This window comes from Nerophis lumbriciformis, linkage group LG09 (genome assembly GCF_033978685.3).
Source record: "Nerophis lumbriciformis linkage group LG09, RoL_Nlum_v2.1, whole genome shotgun sequence".
NCBI classification, from domain to species: domain Eukaryota; kingdom Metazoa; phylum Chordata; class Actinopteri; order Syngnathiformes; family Syngnathidae; genus Nerophis; species Nerophis lumbriciformis.
The window spans coordinates 7370001-7396282 of NC_084556.2; the positions used below are offsets into that span (position 1 = coordinate 7370001).

At 37.7% G+C, this 26282-nt stretch overlaps 2 protein-coding genes across 3 annotated transcripts in view; one reads left to right on the forward strand and one right to left on the reverse strand.

Moving 5' to 3' along the window:
- klf8 (Kruppel like factor 8) overlaps positions 1-24846 on the forward strand; it is a 97961-nt gene extending 73115 nt beyond the window's left edge. The window contains exons 3-7 of one of the 2 annotated variants that reach the window (XM_061962718.2): positions 10139-10399; positions 10469-10703; positions 19010-19121; positions 20359-20498; positions 23478-24846. In XM_061962718.2, the coding sequence (XP_061818702.1) occupies positions 10139-10399; positions 10469-10703; positions 19010-19121; positions 20359-20498; positions 23478-23659 (930 nt within the window). In that variant the 3' untranslated portion in view covers positions 23660-24846. Of the gene's footprint in view, positions 1-10135; positions 10400-10468; positions 10704-19009; positions 19122-20358; positions 20499-23477 lie in introns of both variants that reach the window. The other variant, XM_061962717.2, reaches the window with a different exon arrangement.
- Positions 1-26282, reverse strand: part of clip2 (CAP-GLY domain containing linker protein 2) — a 309205-nt gene that overhangs the window by 202647 nt on the left and 80276 nt on the right. The gene's annotated exons all lie outside the window — the stretch shown is intronic.

A 26282-nucleotide genomic window follows, 5' to 3' on the forward strand; every position in this document is an offset into this window, starting at 1 on the left:
GGATCCGTCATTGACAATCACGTGTTTGGCGTTGGAGTTCATCTTCCTCCCATTCTTTCTCAGCCTTCCGCGGCAACATACAGTGTTTTTCTCGCCTCCTGACCTATTGATTTGCTCCTGTAGCAAGAAAACAGCTATGACAGGAGCTGAAAACCAATGAGTTTTTGCACTCTGCAGCTCCCCGGCTGTGTGAATACTGTTGTACTATCGCCCATGGAGTAATACTGCATTGCAACATTCACGCATGAGGTTTTATTTGGCAAGGAACGGTAACTTAAGTGTGTGTTTACAAATAACCCCTGGGATTTTTTGCAACCAATCAGCTAGGAGAATACAAATAAATTGTAATAAAATAGATGTAACTATAATAATCACTAATAAAACTATTACTAAATTGTACAATAACAACTAAAATAACAATATTAAACATACAATTGAAAATAATAATGTGCAGAATATTGAATTGTACAATAACAAATAAAATCTGCACTAAAAAAAATAAATACAATATTTTCTTAAATCTAAAAAAAAAAAATCACAAATAAAAATATCAAACATACATTCGAACATAATAGTGCACAAAATGTTGAATTGTACAATATCAACTAAAATCTGCCCCAAAAAACTCAATAAGATATTTCTTTTAAACCAAAAAAAAAATCACATATAAATATATTAAACATATAATAGAACATATTAAATTGTACAATAACGACTAAAATCTCCACCAAAAAACTCAAAAAATCATTTTGTGAATCTAAAAAAAAAAAATCACAAATAACAATATTTAACATAGAATTTAAAATAATAATGTACAGAATATTTAATTGCACAATAACAAATAAAATCTGCACTAAAAAAAATCTATTAAATATTTTCTTAAATCTAAAAAAAAATCCCAAATAAGAATATCAAACATACTTGAATTGTACAATAACAACTAAAATCTGCTCCAAAAAACTAAATACATTTTTTAATGTAAAAATAATAATAAAATAAATCAGCTATAAATATATCAAACATACAATATAACATAATAGTGTAGAGAATATTGAATCGTACAATAACTAAAATATGCACCAAAAAACTAAATAAAATATATATTTTTAAATCTAAAATACATTACAAATAAAAATATCAAACATACAATAGAACATAATAATATACAGACTATTTAATTGTTCAATAACAACTCAAATCTGCACCATAAAACTCAATAAAATTATTTTTCTCTTTTTCATCTAAAAATAAAAAATCACAAATAACAATATTAAACATACAATTGAAAATAATAATGTACAGAATATTGAATTGTACAATAACAAATAAAATATGCACTAAAAAAAATCTATTAAATATGTTCTTAAATGTAAAAAAAAATCACAAATAAAAATATTAAACATACAATAGAACATAATAGTGTAGAGAATATTGAATCATACAATAACTAAAATCCGTACCAAAAACCTCAATACAATATATATATTTTTTAATCTAAAAGATATCACAAATAAAAATATCAAACATACAATAGAACATAATAGTATAAGGACTATTTAATTGTACAATAACAACTAAAATCTGCACCAAAAAAACTCATAAAAATATTTTTTTTTTTAATCTAAAAAGAATCACAATCACAAATAAAAGTATTAAACATACAATGGAACATAATAGTGTACAGATGACAGAATATTGAATTGTACAATAACAACTAAAATCTGCACCAAAAAAACTCAACAAAATAATGTTTTAGATAAGTAAAAAAATCACAAATAAAAATATTTAACATAGAATTTAAAATAATAATGTACAGAATATTTAATTGCATAATAACAAATAAAATCTGCACTAAAAAAAAATCTATTAAATATTTTCTTAAATCTAAAAAAAAATCCCAAATAAGAATATCAAACATACTTGAATTGTACAATAACAACTAAAATCTGCTCCAAAAAACTAAATACATTTTTTAATGTAAAAAAATAATAATAAAATAAATCAGCTATAAATATATCAAACATACAATATAACATAATAGTGTAGAGAATATTGAATCGTACAATAACTAAAATATGCACCAAAAAACTAAATAAAATATATATTTTTAAATCTAAAATACATTACAAATAAAAAATATCAAACATACAATAGAACATAATAATATACAGACTATTTAATTGTTCAATAACAACTAAAATCTGCACCATAAAACTCAATAAAATTATTTTTCTCTTTTTCATCTAAAAATAAAAAATCACAAATAATAATATTAAACATACAATTGAAAATAATAATGTACAGAATATTGAATTGTACAATAACAAATAAAATATGCACTAAAAAAAATCTATTAAATATGTTCTTAAATGTAAAAAAAAAAATCACAAATAAAAATATTAAACATACAATAGAACATAATAGTGTAGAGAATATTGAATCATACAATAACTAAAATCTGTACCAAAAACCTCAATAAAATATATATAATTGTTAATCTAAAAGATATCACAAATAAAAATATCAAACATACAATAGAACATAATAGTATAAGGACTATTTAATTGTACAATAACAACTAAAATCTGCACCAAAAAAACTCATAAAAATATTTTTTTTTTTAATCTAAAAAGAAAATCACAAATAAAAGTATTAAACATACAATGGAACATAATAGTGTACAGATGACAGAATATTGAATTGTACAATAACAACTAAAATCTGCACCAAAAAACTCAACAAAATAATGTTTTAGATAAGTAAAAAATCACAAATAAAAATATCAAACATAATGGGTTGCAATCACGTCACTTAGAGGCACATCCGGCATTTCTGTGTTTCAGGCGATGGTTTAGAGCCCCATTAGGCTACTGTTTATTCACCAGCATCAGTGCAGATTTGGGCATATTTTGAGAGATTTAGAGGCAAATATATAAACGATCATCAAAAATACTTAAAATGGAATTTATACACTCTTAAGAAAAATATTTTTTTAATGATTTAAACCATTTATCATCACGTTACTGCTACATCACTTGATACTTATGGTATATAGAGAAGAAAAGATTGGAGGCACATATTGTCTTTACATCTGAGGGGTCCACAAATTAAGCATTAATCCGTGAAGGACAATATTGGACTAATTAACATATTTGATTGACATAACGAGTGCTGTGCTGCTGTGATCGTGACGCTAATGAGAACAAGGATAATAAGTTTGTTTGCAGTTGATTTTTGCTACAAATATTAGTTTAATCTACAATTCATGTCTGCAGTTGTTTTTATGATGTGAAGTATATTTTAGATGGATAGTACTTTATTGATTCCTTCAGGAGAGTTCCCTCAGGAAAATTAAAATTATTTCGTCTCATTATGTAGCTGTATATGTCCCTCTTGTTCAGCATGAATTTTTGCGAGCGATACCAAGATTCAGTATATGCTGTTGAGCATACGAGTGGTTTATTCACCTAGTTCATTAATACTATTAAGGATATTTTCTTGATGCCAACAAATACCAACAAATGATATAATGTGGTCATTTGTGTCGAATAAAGCACTTGGCTTTCCTGCACAACAACAACTAAGCTTATAGTTTCTATTATGAAAATGGACAATAAAAATATGGTGGATTGGACCAACAATCACAATATTTATTACCAGGACTTAACACAACGTTAGTTTATTTGCACAACCAGGTCTTCGTAGTTATATTTAGGCATAGCAATTACAAAAGAACACAAACTAATGTGATTTATTGTCCTTTCTTTACGTTTAGTTCTGCTCTCAAACACTACTAATAGAGTAGAGAATGAACTCGATTGCATCACAGAAAGTTTCTCAAAAAAATCAAATGTTCAAACAAACATTTTACAAAGTGGTCCGATTGTATTGCACAAGATGATAAAAGTGATATTTTAAGAACCATTTTCTTAGATGCACATGAGCAACTTCTTTTTGGACTATATGAAAGCTATTTCCTATCTCTCTATGTGAATGACTGGAACCCCCAAGATCAAAAACAGCAATACGGCATTTTCTGGTCAAACTCTGCACTCACTCTCACTTGTTTTAATGCTACGCTCAAGCCGCTTGGCCATCGTGTGAATTAAGCCGCGAAGAAATAAAACGGATGTGACGTCCTATGCAACCTTCCATAATAGTGTACAAAATATTGAATTGTACAATAACTAAAATCTTCACCAAAAAACTCAATAAAATATTTTTTGAAATAGAAAGTCTTCAGTCAATCAAACTATTTACAATAGAAAGTCTGATAATAACTATAAGCGTTAAATAATAATGATCATACAGGAAAATAGAGTTCATTAAAATTTTATAAATAAAGGGACAAGCAGTAGAAAATGGATGAATGGATGGATCACCAAAAATAGAAAATACAAATTGTTTTAAAGGGGAATATTATCACAATTTCAGAAGGGTTAAAACCATTAAAAATCAGTTTTCTGTGGCTTATTTTATTTTTCGAAGTTTTTTTCAAAATTTTACCCATCACGCAATATCCCTAAAAAAAGCTTCAAAGTGCCTGATTTTAACCATCGTTATATACACCCGTCCATTTTACTGTGACGTCACACAGTGATGCCAATACAAACAAACATGGCGCATAGAACAGCAAGCTATAGCGACATTAGCTCGGATTCAGACTCGGATTTCAGCGGCTTAAGCGATTCAACAGATTACGCATGTATTGAAACGGATGGTTGTAGTGTGGAGGCAGGTAGCGAAAACGAAATTGAAGAAGAAACTGAAGCTATTGAGCCATATCGGTTTGAACCGTATGCAAGCGAAACCGACGAAAACGACACAACAGCCAGCGACACGGGAGAAAGCGAGGACGAATTCGGCGATCGCCTTCTAACCAACGATTGGTATGTGTTTGTTTGGCATTAAAGGAAACTAACAACTATGAACTAGGTATACAGCATATGAAATACATTTGGCAACAACATGCACTTTGAGAGTGCAGACAGCCCAATTTTCATCAATTAATATATTCTGTAGACATACCCTCATCCTGAAAGCTGATCTGTCCAGTTTTGGAGTTGATGTCAGCAGGCCAGGGAAGCTAGGGTCGATATTCTTCTCTTGATCATCTTTGGTGGCATAAGGGACGGTGTGAGCCAAGACATCCAGGGGGTTTAGCTCGCTCGTCTGCGGGAACAAACTGCCGCCATTGCTTGCCGTGCTACCGAGGTCCTTTGTCCCTGAATTGCTCACACACTCCGGCAGATTCAATGGGGGTCTGGCGGCAGATTTCTTTGACTTTATCGTTGGATATGCATCTGCTTTGAGTGTCGCAGGATATCCACACATTCTTGCCATCTCTGTCGTAGCATAGCTTTCGTCGGTAAAGTGTGCGGAACAAACGTCCAATTTCTTGCCACTTTCGCATCTTTGGGCCACTGGTGCAACTTGAATCCGTCCCTGTTCGTGTTGTTACACCCTCCGACAACACACCGACGAGGCATGATGTCTCCAAGGTACGGAAAACAGTCGAAAAAACGGAAAATAACAGAGCTGATTTGACTCGGTGTTTGAGAAAATGGCGGATTGCTTCCCGATGTGACGTCACAACGAGAGCGAATATTAGAAAGGCGTTTAATTCGCCAAAATTCACCCATTTAGAGTTCGGAAATCGGTTAAAAAACATATGGTCTTTTTTCTGCAACATCAAGGTACCGTATATATTGACGCTTACATAGGTCTGGTGATAATGTTCCCCTTTAAATTATTTTAACTTGTTTTTTTGTTTTTTTTATTTTGCAAGTAATTAATTAAATGTGTTTTGTAGGGTTAAAATAATAATAATAATATAAAGAAAATGTCAATGTCTCAATGAAACAATAAGATAAAAAGGTCTATTGTAGTATAATAATAATCTGGTTAATTTATGCTTTTGTGCTGTGATTGTTCACTGAAACTATTTAATTAACACCGAGTTTCCTGTGTTGAGCAATCAGAGGAACGCAGGTGATCTTAAAGAGACAGGAGTTCAAATCAGGTTTGGATGTAAAATGTTATGAAACTGGGTTAGGTAGTTCCATTAAACAAACGAACGATGCATTGCAAACATCATCTAAACGTTGTTTTAGAGTTTTGATGGTGGATGTTGCATCATGTTTCCTGCAGTTGGCCTCCATTCAAGCCAAGTCGGAGACAGCATGAATTAATTGCGAGGCAAAGACAGGGTGACCCATTTTATGGCGGCGTTGTTGAACTGTGAAGTGCAGGCAGGAAAGAACAGATTGAACGCCGCCGCCGCCGCCACTGCACCTCATCTTAATTGAAGGAATAAAGGAAAGGAAAATTCTTTGGAAGTGAAACAAACGTAGGCCGCCGCTGAGAGGGCGAGGCTGGCGCGGGGTGTGGTTGATGCAGTGAGTGAGAGATGCTTGGGGGAGGTGTGGAAAGGTGAGAGAGGGGTGTGGTGTGTTGCTGGACAGACAGATGGAAAGATGGGAGGGGAAGGGTGTTGGCGGGCGGGGAAGGAACGCGGAATCGGCGGATAGCTCCTAGTTTCCATGGCGACGCAAAGGCCTTTCCCGCCCACTCTGTCTCCCCGATGCCTCTCTGCCTCACCCACTCCCTCACCTCTTTCCACGCTAATTTTCCCTCATAATCACCAGCGCTGTCATCTGTCACAGCTTTCCTTTCTCCAAAAGGTCCTTAAAGCAAACTAAAGTGTGCTCTTTTAGCGGCGCTTCTTATACGCAGGATCGCGTGTGTTGCAACCTCCATGTTTGCAGCCCAGCCTCAAGCAGAAACTGCGCCACCCGATAAAAAAAGGGCGTAGCGCAGGCTCCGCCCTCTCCTTCTCGCCCAGAGCCAAGCCACGCTCAACTGAACTGGACTCAGGCCAGATCTTCTCCTGGAATGGAGATGGCTGCTGCTCCCTCTTGCTTTTTTACCCCCACCCCACCCGCCACTACCATCAAGCCTTTTTCTTTCCTTCTTTCGTGCTCTTTCCCGTCTTTATCCTCTCTGCCTGCATCCCACACAGCGGCCATTGTTTCCCTTCGAGCGACACGCAGAAAAACCAAGGCCAGGCATCCAAAAACCTCATGCATGTTGGAAAAAAAAACAATATTTACACGAGGAATGATGAATGTTAGTGGGGGTGTTGACACGTTTTTTTATGTTAAACTTGAGGATTAAGCGATATGTGAAGTGAATTATATTTATATAGCGCTTTTCTCTAGTGACTCAAAGCGCCTTTACATAGTGAAACCCAATATCTTATTATTAAAGCAGTGTGGGTGGCACTGGGAGCAGGTGGGTAAAGTGTCTTGCCCAAGGACACAACGGCAGTGACTAGGATGGCGGAAGCGGGGATCGAAGCTGGAACCCTCAAGTTGAGCTATACCGCCCCACATATACGTCACATTGCATCATATGCTGCCTGACCAGGGCTCAGAAAATCTGCAAAGACTCCTCCCACCCCCACCAAGGACTGTTTTCACTGCTGGACTCTAGAAAGAGGTTCCGCAGCCTCCGAAGCAGAACCTCCAGGTTCTGTAACAGCTTCTTCCCTCAGGCCGTAAGACTCTTGAACGCATCATAATTAAATCATCCCCTCAACTCCCCCCAAAATGGATTAACTCGCTGGAATAAAAAAGACAATATAACATACATCCATAAACGTGGACGCATGTGAAAAAGTGCAATATATTTATCTGTACAGTAATCTATTTATTTATTTATATATATATATATTTATTTTATATATATATATTATATATATTATTTATATATATTTATTTATTTATATATGCACCTTATTGCTTTTTTATCCTGCACTACCATGAGCTTATGTAACGAAATTTCGTTCTTATCTGTGCTGTAAAGTTCAAATTTGAATGACAATAAAAAGGAAGTCTAAGTCTAAGTCTATATGTTCGTAGTACAGCAGTAGTTTTACATACGTCAGCTCAAACTGCAGTTTTCATGTCCTTGTGCTGTCAGTATTTTTACGATAAAAAGTACTCTTTAAGGAAAAAATGTTGTAAAGTTTAAAGATAAAATCAAAATGCGACTAGAATAACATCGCCACGTTACAAGAATAAAAGTTGTAGTAATAAAGAAAGAAAGTAGACATTTTTTTTTGTAACATTACGGGAATTACTTTGTAACATTATTGAGGAAAAAGTGTTTCACAATGAAAAATAGCTGTTGTGTTATGAGAATCAAATCAGCATCTACCAAGAAAAAAGTCATAATATCGGAAAAATGTAACAAATTGTAATGTTAGAAGCTTTACGTTCTAATATGGTGAGAAAAAGTTTTCATGTAACAAGAAAAACATTGTCAATGTTTGTGGCAATTAAGTCAAGGTATGAAGGGGAAAATGTGACGATATGTCACTTCATTTCTGTTTGTGCTTCCTTGTTTTGTGTTTACTTCCGATCAGTGCTCTTGTTTTGTTTCTATTTCCTGCTTTTTCCCCCTCACCTGCTGTTGATTGGCAGCCGGTGCACACCTGGTGCCAATCAACAGGCTTCCATTTATGCCAGCCTCGTGCCCTCCTCAGTGCTCGAGGATTGACTATTGTTTGTAGAACCTACATGCACGACTGCTTCTTTCTGTTTATGATATTAAAAGCATCTTACCTGCTCTTCGCTCTCCGGGTTCCTGCATCTTGGGGTCACCCCTACAGCAGTCATGCGAGTTTGCAACAGAAAAAGCAATACAATTAGTGTTGGGAAAATATAATCATAACAATATGAGAAAAAAAGTCACACTGTTATGGGAATAAGAGTCATAATTTTCCACAAATAAAGTCCTCGTATTACAAGAAGAAAAGTTGAAAGGTTACAAGAAAAAGAAGTAGTAATCTTTAAAGAATAAAATCATAATGTTGATTGGCAACACTAAAAAATTGGCCGTAGTGTGTGAATGTGAGTGTGAATGTTGTCTATTTGTGTTGGCCCTGCGATGAGGTGGCGACTTGTCCAGGGTGTACACCGCCTTCCGCCCGATTGTAGCTGAGATAGGCTCCAGCGCCCCCCGCGACCCCGAGAGGGAATAAGCGGTAGAAAATGGATGGATGGATGGATGTTTCGAAAGTAAAGTCACAATGTTATGGGGGAAATAGTTGTAAGTTTACGAGAAGAAAAGTTGCAATTCTATAGGGAAACCATATTTACTTTAAAGGAATAGAATTGTAATGTTGCAATTTGGAGTGAATGAAGTCGGAACATTACGAGAAGAAACGTTTAAACTTTATGAGAAAATTTACTTTTTTGCAAGAATACAATTGGAATGTTACAAGACTAAAGACCATAACTGTCAATAAAAAAGTCGTAATTTTATAACATGAACATCATTTTGGTACGCTGTATCGATCCGTTGTGGTGAAGAAGGAGCTGAGCCGGAAGGCAAAGCTCTCAATTTACCGGTCGATCTACGTTCCCATCCTCACCTATGGTCATGAGCTTTGGGTTATGACCGAAAGGACAAGATCACGGGTACAGGCGGCCGAAATGAGTTTCCTCCGCCGGGTGGCGGGGCTCTCCCTTAGAGATAGGGTGAGAAGCTCTGCCATCCGGGAGGAGCTCAAAGTAAAGCCGCTGCTCCTCCACATCGAGAGGAGCCAGATGAGGTGGTTCGGGCATCTGGTCAGGATGCCACCCGAACGCCTCCCTAGGGAGGTGTTTAGGGCACGTCCGACCGGTAGGAGGCCGCGGGGAAGACCCAGGACACGTTGGGAAGACTATGTCTCCCGGCTGGCCTGGGAACGCCTCGGGGTCCCACAGGAAGAGCTGGACGAAGTGGCTGGGGAGAGGGAAGTCTGGGATTCCCTGCTTAGGCTGCTGCCCCCGCGACCCGACCTCAGATAAGCGGAAGAAGATGGATGGATGGATGGCATTTTGGTACTCGCATTAAGTCGTAAAAGTATGAGAGGAAAAGTAGAATTATTGGGAGAAATTATAATATTGCGCAGGTGTAGCGATTCTCAAGTTTTTGATACATTTGTAATTTTGTTACGTGATACTTTTCTTTTTCGACTTCGAACATTTGTACAAGGATTTGTTGCAGTGGTTTAACACCTTATATCAAATCATAGAAATATCACTTTCTTAAATTTTATTTTCCCTTTCCTCTCCGTTCTTTCCAGCAGGCCAACGTTGGCGACGAGCGCTCCTACCCCAAAGTGAAGACAGAGTTTCCATCCATTAAGGCCGAGGCGTCCTCGCCGCAGCCCTGCACAGCCGAAGACCAGACCGAGCCTGTGGACTTGTCTCTCAACAAGCCGCGCTCCTCTTCTGTGCCCACGTCCACGACTAACACCACCGTCAACCCGGCGCCAGGCAGCGCCGTGACACCGCCTAGCCTGTCTGCGACGCCTGTCACCTCGGCGGTACAGTCAATAGGCTCTATGGTAAACATCGCCATCAATCTCTTAAAATGTAAGCTAAGACAAGGAATTCAATGAAATGTTTCGGTCTAGGTTCTGTCCCCGGGGTCCATTTTGGCCACGCAAGGCGTTGGCGGACAGCAGATCCTCCACGTCATCCACACTATCCCGTCAGTGAGCATGCCCAGCAAAGTAGGCCAGTTGCAGACCATCCCCGTGGTGGTGCAGTCCCTACCGGTGGTATACACCACCATGGCAACCGATGGCATGGCGACCGCTGCCATCACGGTGCCCCTTATAGGAAGTGATGGACGGTCAGAAGGCACAGGTAAGAAAAGATACTTTTTTCCCCCCAATATTTTTCAGTTATCTCATACACATTAAAGGTTGTACATATGGTTAAGGTGATCCGGTTTCCTCTAATCATTTGAGTCAGTGTTGTCCCTCTTCCAATATTTGATGTCATACTTAGAGTAACTGACTCGAGTAAGGTCTGTGATTCTACAGTTTTCCAATGAGTCCCTTAACTTCAGTCAGTGAATCATCCGAGTCAGTTCGGTTTCTAGTAGTGCAATGACTTAGGTCAGATACCCATTTTTCACTGTAGCTTGTTCAGAGCTGGTTCGAAGTATGTTTTTAGAGCTTCTGTTTTCCATTGATCTAGGTTTCAGCCAGGTGCTGAACAGGAGCTGTTTTTTATTTTATCAATTCGGTTTTTTTAAAAGCTTTCTGGGCTAAGTGGCGAACCGTTTGCATAAGGAAGTGAACTTTGCCATTCTCATGGTCTGTGATTTATGTGGACATCAAAGAAGGCGGTATTGGAAACGTTGTAGCAGTATTAAGAAGGAAACAGCATGTGCGTGGCATTGTTGTCATCATTGTTGTTGAAGTATATGGAGCAGTTTGCTTTCAAATGTTTGATTATTCACAGAACGGAGGCATAACCCCTGTGACATAATGACACAACTACTTTAGACAATGGAAAAGTAAACAGGTGTAGAGTCAGTTCGGGGCCAACCAAGCTGAACAAAATTAGCACCAGCACTAAAGTTAGCTATTTATTCCAATGAGTCCACAGACTGAGTGAGTCAGAATCAGCAAAGACTGCTGTGATTCGGTTAGTCCGCTAACTCGAGTGCGTGGACCAATTCAAATGACTCATGTATTCCCGGTGAGTCCCATGTAATTCCATGAGTCTGCTCACTGTCCAGAAGACTTAACTAAGACCTCGGATTCCCGATTCAGCAGTAGTAAAAAGATTCGGATCATTATCTCTAGGATATTCAAACTTTAGAGTTTTTTGGAAGAAGTGTCATTACTTAAAGGGGAACTGCACTTCTTTTGGAATTTTGCCTATCGTTCACAATCATTATGAAAGACATGACAGATGGGATTTTTTTTTTACAAGGTTTTCTGACTCGTAAATAAAAGTCCTCTTACAGCGAAGTCAATGGGAGGTCCTCTATTCCGCCCATAAAACCGCCAACAGTACTCCATTTACATTTTGTGACTTAAATATTAACTAAGTATTAGTGATATTGTTATTATAAGCGCAAACGCTGTCAAACTATTAATAGCGGCGAATTGACTACCGTGTGTCCCTATGTGTACATCATCGAGTGGTCTGCTGTTTCATCGTTTCCCTGCTCCTTGGAAGTTTATTGTAGATTATAAATCATGCCTCACACCTGGACAGAAGAAGGCTGAGAACGTATTCTGACAAGTTGGTACACTTTGACAGCCAATTTACACCCAGGAATGGCGAGAATGACACGAAAGGACGCTTGGTCAATCCCCCTTCCCTATCCCTGTTTCTTTGCCTGAATTATGAGTCATTATTCATCTAAATGGGAATATATGAACATCCGAGCAGACATTATACAGTAAGTGATGTTTTGTTATGTTTGTTGGCTCTTATGAAGTCTGCAGTGAGTAATAATCAGTCGTGAAGAAAACCAAAAAAGAGAACGTTATCCGTTTTTCAAATGAATGTGCCACATATGCTTAAAATGATCAAAATACATAAATATCAAATGTTGTTATGAATGTGCCCGTTACTACATTATATATATACTTACATCATTTATACAAAACCTTAATGGTGTTTGGATCTTTTTTAAGGGCTTTATAGGCATACTAAAGCGGCTCCCATAGGCTCAATTGTGTAAGCTGACTTTTGATCAAATTTCTTTAATAGTTAGAATGCATTAAAAAATCCATCAGTCGTCATGTCTGTCATAATGATTGTGAACGATACGCAAAATTCCCCAAAAAGTGCAGTTCCCCTTTAAAATATTCCATGATATGTGTCAAGGCGTGTCATCACGGGATCTGACATGCTTTTTTTTTGTCCGAACAAAGTTGTTGAATAACTACCCTATCTGTCATTTGGTAACTTTTATCTGCACCAGCGCTTGTTCCTCAGCTTTGGTTAATCAGTAGCTCGCCTTAAGACCTGAGGTCCTGCTTTACAAGGTTTATAGTTAATGCTAGAATGCAACCGAAGGCACAAAAATAGACCTCATGTGAGAAAATGTAGATTATATGCATGGATATACGTCACAAAGTATTTATATTACTTACTCATCATTATATGATTAATCATTGTAAAAGGCCGTAACGACCCTTTCAACTATTAAAATATGTTATATCAATACATAAACAGTTGCTACTCAAAGCAAATGAACAACAAACACTTTCTGGCTTGCCTTCTGTGTGAGGTGAGTCAGCAGTTTAGCAAACCTTACATCTCAATCAGGTTAGAGACGTCTTGTTTTGATCTTAGTCTGTCATATGTGGCATGATTCAAACAATGTTGCCAACAATTTAAGGTTGCCTGACAGACAGTGACTACCAAGTCAGCAAAAAAACAGTAAACACTGAGCATGATAGCCTGCTATTAACAATAGCGTCCATCCATCCATTTTTTACCGCTTGTCCCTTTCGGGGTGGCGGGGGGTGCTGGAGCCTATCTCAGCTGCATTATTTTCAGTAAATACTGAGTCATTTGTGTGACATTTTTTATGCTTGTGTTTTTTTGGTTTTGGTTCCGACATCATTACAACCCTAAAAAGGTATTATACTACATTACTACCGGTACTTGAGACAATGAATCAACAGTTAGCTGATAGCTTGCGAGTTAGCTTGTTTTTAGTATCAAGTGAGTAAATAATGCGCGATTATTAGATAGGTCATTCATTATTTGTGCAATGTTTAGTTGCAGGCAGTTTCACAATTGCGTAATAAGGTGTTTTTAGGTATTTTTTGTGAGGTGCTAAAGGATGGTAGTATTAATTAAGTAAACATGAGGTGCGGTTAGTTGAGTTTGGGTGTCTATTTTGAGCCAAAGTGTCTCATACTTTGGAATCTAAACCTGAAATGCAATGACTCCAAGTTGGATATAAATCTCTGACAGAACACCCGTAGAGATGGAGTACAGTCACCAACCACAGCTAAGGAGTTACATGGAGTCCATACACATTTCCCCTATTGAAAATGTTTTTTTTTTTAAATACATATTCATCCTGTGGGTGGCACTACCTTATCTAATTGGCCATAATTAGGAAAAGTCTGTTTTAACATGTGAGCCCTGATAGGACGTCTTAAAAGTGGAGGTATACAGAAGTATCCAAGTTTTGTTTTAATGGGCGGTGTCAGAGCAGGAAGGGGAGGAGTCATTGTCTCCAGGGACAAAGACCACTTATTTTCGCTGTGTATGAGAAAGACTGCTCCCATCACCAACACACACACACACACACACACACACACACACACACACACACACACACCACCCAAATGTCTTGCACCACTCTTCTTTGTTTTTAGTGCACCTCCTTTGGTGTCCTCCCATGCTGGGTGGACTTTGTTTGGTTTCTAGGGTGGGACACTTGCATAAGAATTTCCAATTGACACTAATTATTTTATTTTGGTAACGTTTTTGTGTCGTTTGAGGGTCGCTAACTTGCCACGCAGCGAAAAATTGTTCTTAGAATAACTGTCATTACACAATCATAAGTAATGTAAAGATATATGTGAGTCTGAATGTTGTCTGTCTATCTGTGTTGGCCCTGTGATGAGGTGGCGACTTGTCCAGGGTGTACCCCGCCTTCCGCCCGAATGCAGCTGAGATAGGCTCCAGCACCCCCCGCGACCCTGAACGGGACAAGCGGTAGAAAATGGATGGATGGATGGATATGTTACATAACGTAACACCAGCAAAGCACACGAGGACCTTTTCCACTTTTAAGTTCCTGGTACCTTTAGTTCCTGTAGACCTTTGGACTTTGTGTTTCAAGCACATTTCACAGTTCAGGATAGTTTATACCAGGGGCCGGCAACCCAAAATGTTGAAAGAGCCATATTGGACCAAAAATAAAAAACAAATCTGTCTGGAGCCGCAAAAAATTAAAAGCCATATTACATACAGATAGTGTGTCATGAGATATCAATTTAATTAAGAGGATTTAAAGGAAACTAAATGAGCTCAAATATACCTACAAATGAGGCATAATGATGCAATATGTACATATAGCTAGCCTAAATAGCATGTTAGCATCGATTAGCTTGCAGTCATGCAGTGACCAAATATGCCCGATTAGCACTCCAGACAAGTCAATAACATCAGCAAAACTCACCTTTGCGCATTCATGCACAACGTTAAACGTTTGGTGGACAACATGAGACAGAAAAAGAAGTGGCATAAAACACGTCCTAGAAAGTCGGAGAAAGTTATACATGTAAACAAACTAAGCTAGGTGAGTTCAAGGACCGCCAAAATTAGTAGGACAAAACGGCGCTCACCAAATACTCGAATCAGTGAAGCATGTTTAATATAAACAGTGTGCTTTATAACAATTAAGGAGGTTTGTGTTATGTTTGTCCTCCTATAGAAACCATATTAACACAAAAAATATATTTTTCCCCCCTCATCTTTTTCCATTTTTCATACATTTTTAAAAAAGCTCCAGAGAGCCACTAGGGCGGCGCTAAAGAGCCGCATGCGGCTCTAGAGCCGCGGGTTGCCGACCCCTGATTTATACAAATAAGTAGAGGTGGGAATCTATGGACATCACACGATTAGTTTCAGAATAGATTTGTCGATTAAACACGAGTTTCGTAATGTATTATTTGGTGAAGTAATTAAAATAAAACCTTTACAAAACCGTCTTTTGCTTGCTGACGTATGTGCACAGCGAGTAAGCATTCAGATGGCCTTAAATATCTTTTCAGAAATACATTTAAAAAACAACTATTTTTAATTATGAATCAATTTAGAATTGGGATGAATAAGAATCGCGATTTGGATGTACATCGATTTTTTAGCAGCCTTACAAATCAGGCTGATGACGTATGGAGGAGAGGTTTAGTATATTTCTACGGTACATTGATGCCATGTAAATAAACAGACAATATGAGGTCCTATTTATTTTACAAAAGTAAAAGTAAATAAAATATACAAAGCAGTAGGGTACAATACAATATGATTTAAAAACTAAAGTGTGCCAAATCTTACATACATCTTCAACTAGGCTTTTGTCCATTGTCCAAACAGTCAGAAAGTGGTCCTCTTTGTATATGATGAATTCATGAGGGTCAGGCGATTCCTTATGGTCCATTTCAGGTGTAAATAACAATATATAAATAATAAATGTCAGTGACAAACTATCAGATTTAGCATTAGCCTATTAGCATTAGCATTGGGTCACTTGGGTTGAGGCTATTAAAAACACAAATGGCGTGTCGCTGACTATTTTTACAGGATGTAACAAAGTAAAGTGAATATTTGATGTGATTTACTTTTGTTTCACTCTTGTAATGTTTCCTCTATTTCACATTATTTTCAAACAACGAGGTCTCAGAGTCCTAGTAATCATTTGAAGTCACTGCTTCAAAGTCTGACTGAATACTTTATATTTCGGCCCACTTCTCGTAGCTACGCATATGAAAAGGAAGTTTGTAAAAAATCAATAAACCGCTTTAAACTGCATAGTAGTTTGAAGACTACGGCTGAGTAAAAACACTGCAAGATAGTTCCACTACTACGCATTTTTTAGCAGTCAGTACGTGTCCATGCACTAAATTAGTCCGATTTCTCAAGAATAAGCCTCCTACAGCCCATGAAAACACCTTCATCCGATCGTGTTCGGTTTTTAAAAAGTCGGACCAACACACCTGGATTATGCGATTGGAAACCAGATCTCCCGAGGGGTTGTGTGCGCCGGAGACGACCCTTCATTCAATAAAAACAGCAACAATTAAGAGAACAAAATATTTTGAAGTGCTTGTAGAAGAAAATAAACTGAGATTTATTTAAGAAGGTAGCGAAGGAAATGTAAAATGCCGTCTTAATTCGGACTCCCGAACGAAATATGAATGAGATGAAAGATAATAAAGCAGATACATTAAAGGTGAATCGTAAAGCCTACACAAACCTCCTCACGCTGCATTTGTGCACTACATACCGATTAACTTTCCGCACAACTGGCAAGATATTCCAGAACAATAGCAACCTTCCTCTGGATATCAGTCAGGGCCTGAAGGGTCTTTTCCTTCGAACTTAAAACTCCTTCCATCAGTCCACAGAGCCTTTTGAATGAACCTCGAGACATTTAAAAGTTTTGTTTTAAATCATTTTTGTCCGAAAATTCCTTTAAAAAAACTCTTTCGCCAGTCTTTCTTTGCATCGGACCTGCATCCGCCCCGATACATTCTTGGTAGTAGCAACATGTTCGTAGCGCAATCCAAGATCATTTCTTGATGCTGTCTGCTATTTAACATCACAGACATAGCCATTAAAGACGTCCATCCATCCATTTTCTACCGCTTATTCCCTTCGGGGTCGCGGGGTGCGCTGGAGCCTATCTCAGCTACGATCGGGCGGAAGGCGGGGTACACCCTGGACAAGTCGCCACCTCATCGCAGGGCCAACACAGATAGACAGACAACATTCACACTCACATTCACACACTAGGGCCAATTTAGTGTTGCCAATCAACCTATCCCCAGGTGCATGTCTTTATATTTGTAATCTGTGCCGATATTACAGCGGACATCACTTACAACAAGTTGTAAGGATCCGCAAATGGCTAGTGTGACGTCATAGGTCAACCGGAAAAGGAAAAACCTTTGAGAAAATAGGACTAATTTAGTGCATGCAAACATAGTGACTGATGCCACACACAAGTGCCTGTAAGTTGAAAGTTCCTTTCGTTCTTCTTTCTCTGCATTGTCAAGTACGTTGTAATACAAATTAAAAATAATAAGAAATAAAAAAGTTGTAATGGTGGCTGAAATTTCGAAAACAACCTTTTAGGAACGCCCTAAATGTGCATAACAAATCAGCGTTCGACACCACAGTTCCTCAGGATGGAACTTTTAAAAGTACCACCTACAGTAGCTAATAAGAACTCAAATAGTTCCTGTGGAACTTTAATTTACCTGGGTAGTTTGTGGTGGGAACACCAAAAACATTTCATTTACCAGGGTAAAGGGAAAGTTCTTGCGGTGGAAAAGAGCCTATCGAAATGTAGCGTAGCATAAAATAGCTTAACAACGTAGCAAAACAACCAGGGGTGCAGGAAAAAATTGATACACATCTAAATTGCGATTACAATTATTACAATTCTGTTTGAATTCACTGTTTTCAAAAATAAGTTTTTAGGCCATCTCCGTGCTTACTAGTTTACATCATATGTTAGCAGCTGAGAGGAGCTTTTGTAACCTCTAACTTGTTTTAAAAAGGTTTTATTATGATTCCTATAACAATAATATATTGTGAGAATCAGTTTCAATTGAGAATCGAATCATCACCACAAGAATTTGAATCAAATTAAATTGTGATTTGTGAGATTCACATCCCTAATAACAACGTAGAGTAACATCATCTAGTTTAACAAAGTAGCTTAACAATGTAGTATAACAGAAATTACTTTTAATCAAAATGTTCTACTAGTTTCATGTCAGAATCAGAATCAGCTTTATTGTCATTACGCAGGGTAACGAGATTGAGGCCATTCCATACAGTGCGATGTGTATATATAAAAATGCGATGTGCGATGTGTATATAAAAATATAAAAAATATAGAAGTGCAAAGAAAGGTGTGGCCCACAAATGTGACCCTGTACACTCTATACAGTGGGTGAAATGAAAATATACATGAATATCTACATGAAAAAAACAGGGTGGTTGGTGGAATGGGTTATTGCACTGAAGAGAAGGCAGCTATGAGGGACAATGGGGCAGTCCGTTCAGGGTGGTTATGGCCCTGGGGCCATAACCTGTCTTTTCGTATAACATCTCAGTAGCTTTAAGTAGTAGTAACATAAAGGTACAGAGTACTTAATAGAAACTGAGGTTGTCTATAGTGACACTACTTTTTGTACAAACCCTTACTCGTGTAAGGTAACGTATGATCCATCACTTTCATCTGCAACGACAATATTACGCAAATTCTTTCCTTGCTTCATTTATTTTTATGAATTGCATAACTTTTTGGACAAAGTCCTACTGAGTAATGGTTGTGCAAGGATCCAAATGGTGCTGACGCTCATAATATGAGCATCCATTTTATTTATTTATGTCCAAATATAGGCCAAACTCCATCTCTAATTTCCTTCCTCTCGTCTCGGTTACAGTTCGTATTAAGCCGGGCTCGACGTCTCCGGTGGAATATCAGAGCGAGAGCGACGCAGAGAGCGGTACCGAGTCCGGATCGGCCTCCCTCAGCGTCCAGAGCCTGGACACAGGGTGAGTTCTCTCTCAGGATGGACTCCAAAGTCCAACTATATTTAACCCTTGTATACTACGCTGTGTTTGCTTTGGCACACAGTGATGGCTTCTGCTGACACATCTAAAAGTTTCACACCTGAAACAATCCAGACATGGACTAAAGTGATTTTAAAGTACAGTTTATGTGAGGAATGACAAAAAAACTTTTATACAAGACAAGTGTGTCTCTGCTTACTTAAGAAGAAGCAGACTAAAAGTTAGCTTTCCCCGCACCTATTTGGGCGAGGCTGTGCTACGTCAACGGAAATTTTGGGTGTGGACACTGAAGGTTTGCTGTAATCTGATGTGCGTGTGCGTTTATGTAACTCTGTGTGCGGTCACACCCTATTTTCAAGTTTGTGTTTGTTTTTTCCAATTTACGTTTTATTTATGGATTTAAATAATATATTTAAACCAATTGACGCCAATGAAAAATATAATGATGCAACATTTGCTGAATATAAATATTATTAAAATATAAATACATACTAAAAGTTTGATTTAAAACAAAAACATTAATAAAAATTTAAATATAATAAACAGAAGCTTTAAATAAAAATGGAATAATCTTTAAAAAAAAAAAAAGGAAAATATGTGTATTATAAAATGAAATAAAATATAAGAAAATAAAATAAATAAGCTTTATCGAACTAATATACAAAACAAAACCAAATACTAGCTACATTAACTTATCAACTAAATAACATGCTAACTATAGACACAACTTTATCTAAAACAAAATATATTATTAGGAATTTTAAAAATATGTTTCAGAAAGTACAACAACTTGATCACAATTACAAGCTATAAACAATCATAAGATACAAATTAAAAGCATTTGAAATTTTTTTTATTTAGATAAAAAAGAAAATATTACAAAACTAAATAACCATACAAGCAACCATACTACAGTAAATAATAAATACAATAAATAATATAAAAAACAAAATTAACCAATTATGTTATTTTTGACTATTCTGAAACAATGGAACTGAATTTACAAATTAAACCATGTCCTATGACAAATACATTACGCTTACACTACTGTCAAATCTGGATGAAAGTTGGTTTGACATTTTGACAATAAAAACAAAACAGTCTTGAGGTCACACACACAAACAACCCAAACAATAACCTTCTTATGGCCTGGGCGTGACTCTGGCGCCCTCTAGTGGTCACTAACTAACACTGCCTTGTGGTCCTTCCTTCCTTCCAGGTCAGTTATGGACTTAGAACCGGTGGACCCGGACTCTCCGGACATCAAGCGGAGGCGGATCCACATGTGTGACTATGCAGGCTGTAAAAAAGTTTACACCAAGAGTTCTCACCTCAAAGCTCACCGGAGGATACACACAGGTGAGACTTTATTGTTCATTTTAGAATTGATTTTAAAACCTTGCTGTTTGTTTTTAAAGCTTTACATGGACTGGCACCTCAGTATATCTCGGACCTCATCCAAACTTACAATCCTGCGCGCGCTCTGAGGTCCGAGAGCCAGCTCCAGCTCGTGGTGTCCAAGACGAGACTTAAAACCAGGGGAGACAGGGCCTTCTCTGTGGTCGGCCCTAAGCTCTGGAACACTCTGCCCCTCCATATTCGAACTGCTCCCACAGTGGAGTGTTTTAAGTCTCGTCTTAAGACCCACTTTTATTCTCTGGCTTTTAACACTACGTGAGTTGTGTGGTCCTCTGTTGTCCTCTGTGTTTTTAAAATGTTGATTTCTATTTCCTGTTTTAATTGGTTTTACCCTTTGAAATTGTTTTTAATCATATTTATTAGGGCCCGCAATGGCCCATTGCAAAAGGACTCCCACAGGGAGTCCTTATGCAATGGGACATAAGGACCTATTGAATTTCTAAGGTTTTATTCTTTATTATTATTAGGGCCCGCAATGGCCCATTGCAAAAGGACTCCCACAGGGAGTCCTTATGCAATGGGACATAAGGACCTATTGAATTTCTAAGGTTTTATTCTTTATTATTATTAGGGCCCGCAATGGCCCATTGCAAAAGGACTCCCACAGGGAGTCCTTATGCAATGGGACATAAGGACCTATTGAATTTCTAAGGTTTTATTCTTTATTATTATTATTCTTTATTATTCTTCCGCCGCCTCTTTGAGCACTAATTTGACCCACTCAACATGCTTCAAAACTCACCATATTTGACCCACACGTCAGGACCTGCGAAAATTGTCTTTTAATAAAAAAACCAAACTGCAAAAATCAAAATTGCGCTCTAGCGCCCCCTAGGAAAAAAAAAAACTAGACTGCCTGTAACTCCCACTAGGAAGGTCGGAAAGACATGAAACAAAATCCTCTATGTAGGTCTGACTCAGACCTAACTTTCATCATGGTACATTCTCGGGCTAAAATCAACAAGAAGTTGGCAATTCCCCCTTCAAGACAAAAAAGTACTAAAAAATGTCACTTTTGCCTCTTTGAGCTGTAATTTGACCCCCTTAACATGCTTCAAAACTCACCGAACTTAACACCCACATCAGGACTGGCTAAAACTGTGATCTAATGAAAAAAACTAACCCCAAATCTAAAAATTGTGCTCTACAGCAATTTTTTTAATAAAACACACAAAAAACTGCTCCTCGGATGAAAAATCTGACAAAACTGCCTGTAACTCCCACTGGGAAGGTCGGAAAGACATGAAACGAAAACCTCTCCGTAGGTCTCACTTAGACCTACATTTCATAAATTGACAACCCCCAGCAAAAATATACAGGACGTTTGCTATTCCCCCTTCAACACAACATTTTTGTAAAAACCCGTCACCTTTCTTCAAACATTATCTCCTCTGAGCGCGTTTGTTGTTTCGGCTTCAAACTAACACAGGACAGAGATTGAACCCTTCTGATTAAAAGTTGGTGAAAGAGTTGTGATACCTGCTCCGGTTTTGATTTTATGACCCTTCAATGACCCGCTGCACTGATGCTCCTGCGGTGCTGTTTTTTTAAGATGGCTGCTCAAAAGCAGGAAGCACCAACGTGCCCACACAATGCAGACAAGGTAGGTACACTAGACAAAAGTCTTGGGACACTTCAGACTACAAGTAGACAAAAGTATTGGGACACTTAGGACTAGCACCTGCCAAATACGCGGGCCCGTCCAACGCTGCTTGCAGCTTTAATTATTATTATTCTTTATTATTCTTCCGCCGCCTCTTTGAGCACTAATTTGACCCACTCAACATGCTTCAAAACTCACCATATTTGACCCACACGTCAGGACCTGCGAAAATTGTCTTTTAATAAAAAAACCAAACTGCAAAAATCAAAATTGCGCTCTAGCGCCCCCTAGGAAAAAAAAAAACTAGACTGCCTGTAACTCCCACTAGGAAGGTCGGAAAGACATGAAACAAAATCCTCTATGTAGGTCTGACTCAGACCTAACTTTCATAATGGTACATTCTCGGGCTAAAATCAACAGGAAGTTGGCAATTCCCCCTTCAAGACAAAAAAGTACTAAAAAATGTCACTTTTGCCTCTTTGAGCTGTAATTTGACCCCCTTAACATGCTTCAAAACTCACCGAACTTAACACCCACATCAGGACTGGCTAAAACTGTGATCTAATGAAAAAACCTAACCCCAAATCTAAAAATTGTGCTCTACAGCAATTTTTTTTATAAAACGCACAAAAAACTGCTCCTCGGATGAAAAATCTGACAAAACTGCCTGTAACTCCCACTGGGAAGGTCGGAGAGACATGAAACGAAAACCTCTCCGTAGGTCTCACTTAGACCTACATTTCATAAATTGACAACCCCCAGCAAAAATATACAGGACGTTTGCTATTCCCCCTTCAACACAACATTTTTGTAAAAACCCGTCACCTTTCTTCAAACATTATCTCCTCTGAGCGCGTTTGTTGTTTCGGCTTCAAACTAACACAGGACAGAGATTGAACCCTTCTGATTAAAAGTTGGTGAAAGAGTTGTGATACCTGCTCCGGTTTTGATTTTATGACCCTTCAATGACCCGCTGCGCTGATGCTCCTGCGGTGCTGTTTTTTTAAGATGGCTGCTCAAAAGCAGGAAGCACCAACGTGCCCACACAATGCAGACAAGGTAGGTACACTAGACAAAAGTCTTGGGACACTTAGGACTAGCACCTGCCAAATACGCGGGCCCGTCCAACGCTGCTTGCAGCTTTAATTTTATATTGTTTTTAATTGTGTTTAATATTGTTGTGCAGCACTTTGGAAACATTTTGTTGTTTAAATGTGCTATATAAATAAAGTGGATTGGATTGGATTGGATTTAGCAAAAACAATGACGACAAGAATTAGCCGACTAATGTTTTTGTTTTGTTTTTTCAATTCCAGGCGAGAAGCCCTACCACTGCACCTGGGAGGGCTGCACGTGGCGCTTCGCCCGCTCCGACGAGCTGACCCGGCACTTCCGCAAGCACACGGGGATCAAACCTTTCCGTTGCACCGAGTGCGACCGCTCCTTCTCGCGCTCCGACCACCTCTCTCTGCACCGCCGCCGTCACGTCATGATGTGAATCTTCATCACGCCCCCCTGACCTCCCAAAAAAACATTGTGATGTCACAAAAAAAAAAAAAAGACCCTCACAGCACATCTTGCACCAGAGGCTACACCCTCTTTATTTTGGAATTTGCAACATCATCGGGAAACCTTGCAAGAATCCAGAACGCGTCACTGTGAGAGGAGGTTTCCGGAATGATGATCCATCTATCCGTCCTTCCATCTTTTTACGTCACAATTCACCTCAGCTGAGCATTTTTCCACCCCCAATATTCTGTTGCGGAAATCGGAAATTACGCTTTTGCAACTTTTACAAAAAAAAATGGACGTCCCGATGCTGCAGCTGAGGATATTTATTTTTGACGTATTCATAACATAGAAAAAAATGGACGTCCCCTTCCATTCCGGTGCAGGGCGCTAAACGAGACTGTGAACTTTTCTTCCGTCACGTTATTTTGCATCGTTTTCTCCCGCACATACGACTTTTCTTCTTCTTCTTCTTTGATGAAAAAACAAAAACAACAGTGTTTTATGTGTTATATTGTTGCCTTCACTTCTGTCGTTTCTGGCGCTTTTGTTGTTGTTTTGAACTAATTCCCATCTTTGGTCGTCTTTTAAAAAAAAAAAAAGGCTGTGAAGAAAAAAAAAAAACTAGACAAGGGGTTACACAAATTCTCTCGCAGGGAGTACGGGAGTTTTTCCTAGTGTGCGTGTTTTTTTTGTTTTTGCGTTTGGGTGTGCATGTTTTTAGATGAACACATAAATCACAATTTACGTTGTTTACGAGTGAGTGTTCCGGGCCTTTTGACGTCTTTCGCCCGTTGAGCCTTAATCACCGAAGTTAATCTATGTATAAAAAAAAAAAACAAGGGCAAAACTTAGAACCACTGACAGCGCACGTTATGTTTGTCGCAAAAACCCGATCTTTGCATTGTTAGTGACGCAAAAAGCTAACATCTTCAATTGCCATTGAACAGCGACTATTGCTACTATTAGCGTTCCATCACTTTCATAGTATTGCTAGCTGGGGTTGCCTCTTGTGGTTCAAATTGGTACAACAAGCGTAATCATACCTTTTGAATTGACCTATTTTTCAACTAAATTCCTGCAGTTGTAAAATAAGAAAGTCACAGGATGGCAAACCAATGGAAAATGCTAACATCCTTAGCTCAAAAAAAGATTTGTACGCTAAAAAACGGGATAGAATTAGTTATCATACAACAAGCGTAATCATACCTTTTGAATTGACCTATTTTTCAACTAAATTCCTGCAGTTGTAAAATAAGAAAGTCACAGGATGGCAAACCAATGGAAAATGCTAACATCCTTACCTCAAAAAAAGATTTGTACGCTAAAAATCGGGATAGAATTACTGTTATCATACAACAAGCGTAATCATACCTTTTGAATTTACCTATTTTTCAACTAAATTCCTGCAGTTGTAAAATAAGAAAGTCACAGGATGGCAAACCAATGGAAAATGCTAACATCCTTAGCTCAAAAAAAGATTTGTACGCTAAAAAACGGCATAGAATTACTGTTATCATACAACAAGCGTAATCATACCTTTTGAATTGACCTATTTTTCAACTAAATTCCTGCAGTTGTAAAATAAGAAAGTCACAGGATGGCAAACCAATGGAAAATGCTAACATCCTTAGCTCAAAAAAAGATTTGTACGCTAAAAAACGGGATAGAATTAGTTATCATACAACAAGCGTAATCATACCTTTTGAATTGACTTATTTTTCAACTAAATTCCTGCAGTTGTAAAATAAGAAAGTCACAGGATGGCAAACCAATGGAAAATGCTAACATCCTTTGCTCAAAAAAAGATTTGTACGCTAAAAAACGGCATAGAATTACTGTTATCATACAACAAGCGTAATCATACCTTTTGAATTGACCTATTTTTCAACTAAATTCCTGCAGTTGTAAAATAAGAAAGTCACAGGATGGCAAACCAATGGAAAATGCTAACATCCTTAGCTCAAAAAAAGGTTTGTACGCTAAAAAACGGGATGGAATTACTGTTATCATACAACAAGCGTAATCATACCTTTTGAATTGACCTATTTTTCAACTAAATTCCTGCAGTTGTAAAATAAGAAAGTCACAGGATGGCAAACCAATGGAAAATGCTAACATCCTTAGCTCAAAAAAAGATTTGTACGCTAAAAAACGGGATAGGATTACTGTTATCATACAACAAGCGTAATCATACCTTTTGTATTGACTTATTTTTCAACTAAATTCCTGCAGTTGTAAAATAAGAAAGTCACAGGATGGCAAACCAATGGAAAATGCTAACATCCTTAGCTCAAAAAAAGAGTTGTACGCTAAAAAACAGGATAGAATTACTGTTATCATACGACAAGCGTAATCATACCTTTTGAATTGACCTATTTTTCAACTAAATTCCTGCAGTTGTAAAATAAGAAAGTCACAGGATGGCAAACCAATGGAAAATGCTAACATCCTTAGCTCAAAAAAAGATTTGTACGCTAAAAAACGGGATAGGATTACTGTTATCATACAACAAGCGTAATCATACCTTTTGTATTGACTTATTTTTCAACTAAATTCCTGCAGTTGTAAAATAAGAAAGTCACAGGATGGCAAACCAATGGAAAATGCTA